At 31.9% G+C, this 6,703-nt stretch overlaps 2 protein-coding genes across 2 annotated transcripts; both read left to right on the plus strand.

Moving 5' to 3' along the window:
* Positions 1-2,486: 2,486 nt before the first annotated feature.
* On the plus strand, positions 2,487-4,460 carry LOC140958016 (uncharacterized). Its single transcript, XM_073415422.1, has 6 exons — positions 2,487-3,289; positions 3,370-3,516; positions 3,586-3,651; positions 3,731-3,872; positions 3,954-4,291; positions 4,386-4,460. The coding sequence occupies exons 1-6, from the start codon at positions 2,591-2,593 to the stop codon at positions 4,458-4,460; spliced, it is 1,467 nt and encodes a 488-aa protein (XP_073271523.1). The 5' UTR covers positions 2,487-2,590.
* Positions 3,869-5,471, plus strand: LOC140958017 (uncharacterized). Its single transcript, XM_073415423.1, has 5 exons — positions 3,869-4,291; positions 4,386-4,541; positions 4,613-4,781; positions 4,871-5,140; positions 5,217-5,471. Exons 2-5 carry the CDS (start codon positions 4,513-4,515, stop codon positions 5,469-5,471), a joined length of 723 nt encoding a protein of 240 aa, XP_073271524.1. The 5' UTR covers positions 3,869-4,291; positions 4,386-4,512.
* The last annotated feature ends 1,232 nt before the right edge of the window (positions 5,472-6,703 follow it).

Below are 6,703 nucleotides of genomic sequence, written 5' to 3' on the forward strand. Positions count from 1 at the left end.
ACGGGCAAGATGAAAAGAATTTCCACTATAATATTTTGTGGTATACAACTCACTCACTGTGTTTCCAAAGAGAACACACACTCTCTTAATACAGGAGAACAAACACCTCACAAATATAATAGAACTAATAGGATGAGAGAAAACTTGAAGAAGGGATGATTTCAGAACGAAGGAGGAGCTCTATTTATAGAGCCATATGTCAGTGTGAATACGTGTTAAAAACGCGTATTCTTATTCAACACGTTGTCCCTGCCAACCCATTTTTAAGCCAACATTTCTCGACTTAAATGATCACAAGAAATGCATTAAAAACATTTCATTTTTCCCGACATATAACCTAATTCAAAATCGAAATCAAATTAACTTGGATTGAAAGCAGATTGAGATCGAATTAAAATAATTTTTTTAAAAAATAATGAATTTAGATACAAGTCTTCTGTAAATATAGGTATCATACTTTTTCATGATCTATTGTCTTCTCCCTTAATTTTTTTTGTTTATTACTTTTACAAATGAAAATATCCTTCATAAGGTTTACCTAAAATACAAGTTTTCGTTACATATAATTTTTAATTCATATAATACATTTTCATTTGTCTTGTCGAATTTAATTTATATTAATTACTCTGTACACACGATACATGTGTGTACAATATTTTTTTTCATTATCGATGGATTAAAGTGAAGTTTGACAAATTATGAATAGACTAAATTGATATTTGAATTGTTGAAATAAAAAAAATAAAAATAAAAGTGTGTTGAATTTTTTTTTAAAAAAAAGCAAAAAACAAAAGTATAATATTAGTATCATATAAGGATAAAATTAGAAAAAAAAATTGATGTCCTTCTCAAATGATTAATATCATGTTCTCAATTTTAATAAAATATAATAAATGATATAAAAAAGTATTATTTAAAAGATATTTGGAAGAGCTTTGATTAAGGGAGGATTGTTGAAAAATACCCCATGAAAACTTAAAATTTGTGCATAGTCCCCAATTAATAAAATCATATGCTGCACTCCCTATATCCAATTTTATTTTGTTTTGAGTCCCTAAATCAATTATTAATCAAATTTCTCTTTGATTTTTTTTCCAGCTAATATTTAAATAATATATGTAGACCATACTTCTATTATTAGGATTTGTTTGGACCAGACTTCTCCATTATTCCTTTTCTATTTTCTCTCCTCTGTTCTCGTGTGATAAAACCCTCCTTCCCCCAACCCACGAAATCGACTCTCGTTTGAGAAAATCTAGCCGCTTTCTTCACTGATCGGAGAAACCCATCGGCCGAAAGGGTCTTCTGACAACGTCGGAGAACCATTAGTAAGGCGCACGAGTTAAAAACAGAATCAAGTGAGAAAAGTCCGTGAGTTTCTCCGATTTTTCATTTTCGAAATTTTTTTATATTTTTGTGGTTTTTTGTGGATCTTACAACGTTTGTTGTCGATTTTTTATAGTTTATTCATTGGAGAAGTTATTTTCATTGATATTCGAGGACTGTAAGTTTTTTCATTTTTTTAAAATTATTTGCATGTTCTGTCGATTTGTAAGAATGAGAAGAATTTTCTTTGTTTGGACTGCTGTGAAGGAATTTGTCCTCGTTGCCTCATTCATCATCCTTCTCGCCGACTGTTGCAGGTATGTCTCTAAATTATTGATTCATATTTTAAAAAAAATATATGTTATTTACGTAATGTAATGCCATAAATTAATCTATGGTTTGATTTTTGTTGGGGGAGTTTTCTCCCTTTCTTTATTAATTGATTATTTTTCTAGTTTAGTGGCTTTGTTTGGTGTGAATTTCAAATATAGAGGTACGTGTATCATGATGTTATAAGGCTGGGGATGTTGATAAATTAATAGATTGTGCTCAAGTGCAAGTAAAAATTGATATTTTCCGTAGTTTAAATCTCCATTTTACAATCTAATTTTGTGGATATAAATACAATGTTCTAAAAAGTGTAGTAAAGGAATTTTACATTAGATATATCTCGTGGACCTCAGAAGAAGTGGATGTATAAAGGTCAAAACGAAAACTTATAAATGAATGCTTCAAGAAATAAGATATTTTTTGTATTATTTCTNATATATCTCGTGGACCTCAGAAGAAGTGGATGTATAAAGGTCAAAATGAAAACTTATAAATGAATGCTTCAAGAAATAAGATATCTTTTGTATTATTTTGGATGGCCTAGTTGGTTCCCTCTTGTCACAATAACCAAAAGAGATGCAAAAAATCTATGGTCATGTACAGAATTAGTGATTCGTATTTGCTGTAATTTGACTGTTTGAAATAATATGTGGTCATGTATACAATTATGATTTCAATTCCAAAATTAACTTTGATTGTATTTTCAAAATAAGTTATTTCGGTCGGTAGTACAACCATTATTTTTGTCGATCATGTACCACCATCTCATTGTTTTTCATCTTTTTTGATAGGATGGCAGTGTTTCTGTTTTTGTTTGCCTTGTTTTTTATTTTACTAAATTTTATGGTACAAAATATGTGGATTAATTTTAGAAGTTTATGTTGTTTTTAATTCTGTATATTGATATTGTTATTTTTTTTTCTTTTATGTAGAAATGGCTAAAAAGAAAGTTGATGAAAATGATGCTAAAATGCAGAGCAGAAAAGATGCAATGTCACGATGTTCTTCTACTTATTTTAGAAAAGTAATAAACAAACTTGAACCAAAACTGAATGAGAGGCAACGAGCAAGGATCATTGGTACTCCTGTTGGTAAATGGTTGAAGATGCCTAAATTGTCTATCTACAGTACCCGAGTTGATGTCGTATTAAGGAGTTTCAACATTGATTCACTCTCTTTTATCTTTGGAAAGGGCATCGTCATCCCTTTCACATCATTCAAATTTTCTATCGTCATTGGTCTACCTCATGGAGGCCAACCTGTAAACCAAGAGCTCGGAACAAAGTCGGATTTTTTGTCACGTTATTTTGCAGGGAAGCTTATCAAAGCCACGAGGAAGTCGATTTCTGAAAATCTGTTGTTAATAGCCGAATCAGAAGATGACTCACATTTGGATGATTTTGTTAGAATGTTTATCTTGTTTGCGTTTAATTGCATAGTATTTCCGCTGAGTACCTATTTGACTCCCCGGTTTGTATTTTCTTACATTGATGATTTGACCAATTTCTTTGGATATTCATGGGGAGATGCTGCGCATAGATTTCTATGCGATAAAATTTCTGGACATATTGTGAATTCGGAAGGAGCATCTGGAAGGAAAACATACTTGGATGGTTGTGTTGTCGGGATGATGGTGAGTTTGTATTATTTTTTGTAACAACTTTTATATAAATATTTTGTATCATAATTTTTATTTTATCATTATTTATGTAGGCTTGGGTGTACGAAAAAGTTCCTTCGTTAGGAATAGTATCCGGATCCCCGCGTACATATCCCCGTTTGTTCAAGTGGTGTGAAAGCAAGATTCCGTTAAAAGTTGAAGAAGCGGAGGCTTTGATCAAAAGAATCACTTGTACGAAGGTATTTTTGTTTTCAAATAATTTTTGAGTATTTCAAAGTTGATAATTTTTCTTTTTTAATATCTGAAAGGTGTTTGACATCATTCCATTTGGTGAAGAATTGGAACTATTTGATCAGAAGGAGGAAAATATAAAGGTATACAAATATATTCACAAAATGGATTTTAGGATGTATTAAGAATCAGTGTTGATTTATTTAGGTGTTGAATTTTCAGGTGTCGTCTAAAATGAAGGATGCAGAAACAATATACAAAATTAAGAGATTGGAAAAACTTGTTGAAGACCAATTCAACGAAATTCAAATGCTTAAACAAAGGTGTTGTCAATATGATGGAATGGTGACAAAGAATGTTGTTGGTGGTCGGGTAGATTGAGAGGTGAATGTTGGAAAAAAAGACGATAAGAATGTTTCGTTTGAAGATTTTGACATCGATTTAGGTGGATACAATGGATTCCATAATGTTGATGTCGTTCAAAATGTGATTAAAGGCGACGGTGTTAGTTTAACTGAGGTGGATGTGGAAGTAAATAAGGTTCACACAGATGAGTCTTCGAGAGAGATAATAGATGAAAGTAATGATGTTAATTGTGTATCTGGCTCACAAAATGACACAGTTAGAAATGTTATATCTTCAATTGTGACGAATGTACTTACAAGAACTAATCGTGTGAAAAAGAGAAAGCCAGACATGTTTGTCACTCCTCCAAGTTCCACCCCAAGACGCAAAACAAAGGCCATTGTAGAATGCAAAGAGTACACTGTACTTAGTGATGAGGTATCATGTATATTAATTGTTATGATTTTTGTTATGGTTTGTTTAGAATTATTTCATTTATTTTAAATTTTGTTTCAATATTGTTGTTCCATAGGGAGACACAAACATAGAAGACGAGAAGATATCAGCTGATAAAGACGAGCTAAAACTTAAAAATTTTCAGGGGTAGAGAAGATTTTTGTGCTTGTGAAGAAGTATCCGAGAAGGAGCGCAATGTAATAATGAATTATCTTACGGGGGAAAGATTAAGGTACAATTCACAGTATTTTTATATTTATTTATTATTTTTTATGATATTTAACCATAATCTTGTTTTTTTAGTGGCAGCGTGTGGGAGGGAGAAAGATTCAAAATATTTGGCATTGATTTCTGTGATTTGCTTTTTGGTAATGCATTGAAAGGCAATATCATCGATTGCTATATGAAAATTGTGAGTGTGTATAATGTAAGAAATGGTTTTGAAATATTCTGCATGGATACGACAGTCCAGGTTCGTATTTTCTTACATAAAAATAGAGTGAATAATTTGTTTGTATATATTCAATGTAAATGTAATTATTTGTTATTTTATATGCTTAGGATGAGGTATTGGGTGCGTTACAGAGATTGAACAGAAAACGGAAGTTGAATGATGATGGCTATCGTGATTTTTTATCAGATTTGACAAATGATTCGAGGGGAAAATTAGAACAACTAGATAGAAAGTTGAAGGATCGTTGTAGATATTTGTTGTTCCCAATTAACATTAAATATCACTGGTTCTTACTTGTATACGTAATTGAGAAGAGAGAGTTTGAATTTAGAAACTCGATATACACATCCATGTCACTTGGAACAGCAAGATCTTATGTAAGTTCATATTTAAATGGTTATTTAATTACGAGCATGTTGTTCATATTAACTGATTGTTTGTTGTTATTGTTAGGCTAATTTCTTAGTTGGGTATATGAGGATAATGTTCAATTACAGAATGGATAAAAAGGTGAACCACGTTTTCTGCCGACAACAAGGTGCTGATTTGAATTGTGGTATTTACACATGTTTGTGGGCGGAGTGTTATGCTCGTGATGACGATGAAGCTTGGAACTATGAAAAGGTATGTACAATCAACAGTTTCAGAGCACGTATTTCTGCAACCATTCTATCTGACGATAATGGATTGTTCGGTAAAGATATATGAGCATGTATCGCTGCGTTGGTATTTTGAGTAGATAATATTATATTATGATTTTGTATCTATAGCTTGTTGGTGTTTTGAATAGATAATATTATCCTGTTATTTTGTAACTTTACATTGAAGAAGGAATGTTTAATTAAATATTGAAGTTGTAGTTACATTGAAGCTATTTTGCCAAGTTCCAACAGTGGCTTGTTGTTTAAAACCACGATTCTCGTTTCTGCACAGCGTTATAAATGCAGACTGCCATTTCTGGTACAAAAATGGTAAATTTCAGCATATTTTGTATGAATTTCAGCCTTCATTGTATTAATTTGAGTACATATATGGTTAATTCGAGCATACATCCTGAATGACAGTAGGATAGGATAAATGCAAAATGCCATGACAAATTGATGGCCGTGAGTTGGGAATCTATTTCCTTACAATGAATCTCGTCCACCCAACAATCGTTTTTGCATCACCATTTCTGGTACAAAAATTGTAAATTTCAGCCTATTTGGTATGAATTTCAGCATACATGGTATTAATTTGAGAACATGATTTCGAGCATACTTCCCGAATGATAGTAGGATGAGATAAATGCAAACTGCCATGACAAATTGGTGGCTGTGAGTTGAGAATTTATTTCTTTACAAAATGATTCGATTCCACCCAACAATCGTCTTTTACGCCATTTTTTTGGTACAAAAACACTATATTTCAGCATATTTTATATGAATTTCAGCATACATTGTATCAATTCGAGTACATAATTCGAGAATTCGAGCATACTTTTTTGAGTGGACACTACTACGAGATAAATGCAAACTCCTATGGCAAATTGATGGGTGAGAGTCGGGAATTTATTTCTTTACAACGATTCGAGTCCACCCAACAATCGTCTTTTACGCCACTATTTTTGGTACAAAAACACTATATTTCAGCATATTTTATATGAATTTCAGCATACATTGTATCAATTCGAGTACATAATTCGAGAATTCGAGCATACTTTTTTGAGTGGACACTACTACGAGATAAATGCAAACTCCTATGGCAAATTGATGGGTGAGAGTCGGGAATTTATTTCTTTACAACGATTCGAGTCCACCCAACAATCGTCTTTTACGCCACTATTTTTGGTACAAAAACACTATATTTCAGCATATTTTATATGAATTTCAGCATACATTGTATCAATTCGAGTACATAATTCGAGAATTCGAGCATACTTTTTTGAGTGGACACTACTA

Source organism: Primulina huaijiensis, chromosome 14 (assembly GCF_012295235.1).
Source record: "Primulina huaijiensis isolate GDHJ02 chromosome 14, ASM1229523v2, whole genome shotgun sequence".
Taxonomy (NCBI): domain Eukaryota; kingdom Viridiplantae; phylum Streptophyta; class Magnoliopsida; order Lamiales; family Gesneriaceae; genus Primulina; species Primulina huaijiensis.

Bases quoted from the DNA above. Each gene is read 5' to 3' on its own strand.
- LOC140958017 (XM_073415423.1), top strand. From the start codon at position 4,513: ATGAATTATCTTACGGGGGAAAGATTAAG. The intron at 4,542-4,612 runs GTACAATTCACA...TTGTTTTTTTAG, and splicing joins CTTACGGGGGAAAGATTAAG to TGGCAGCGTGTGGGAGGGAG. The intron at 5,141-5,216 runs GTAAGTTCATAT...TGTTATTGTTAG, and splicing joins TTGGAACAGCAAGATCTTAT to GCTAATTTCTTAGTTGGGTA.
- LOC140958016 (XM_073415422.1), top strand. From the start codon at position 2,591: ATGGCTAAAAAGAAAGTTGATGAAAATGATGCTAAAATGCAGAGCAGA. The intron at 3,290-3,369 runs GTGAGTTTGTAT...TTATTTATGTAG, and splicing joins GTTGTGTTGTCGGGATGATG to GCTTGGGTGTACGAAAAAGT. The intron at 4,292-4,385 runs GTATCATGTATA...GTTGTTCCATAG, and splicing joins ACACTGTACTTAGTGATGAG to GGAGACACAAACATAGAAGA.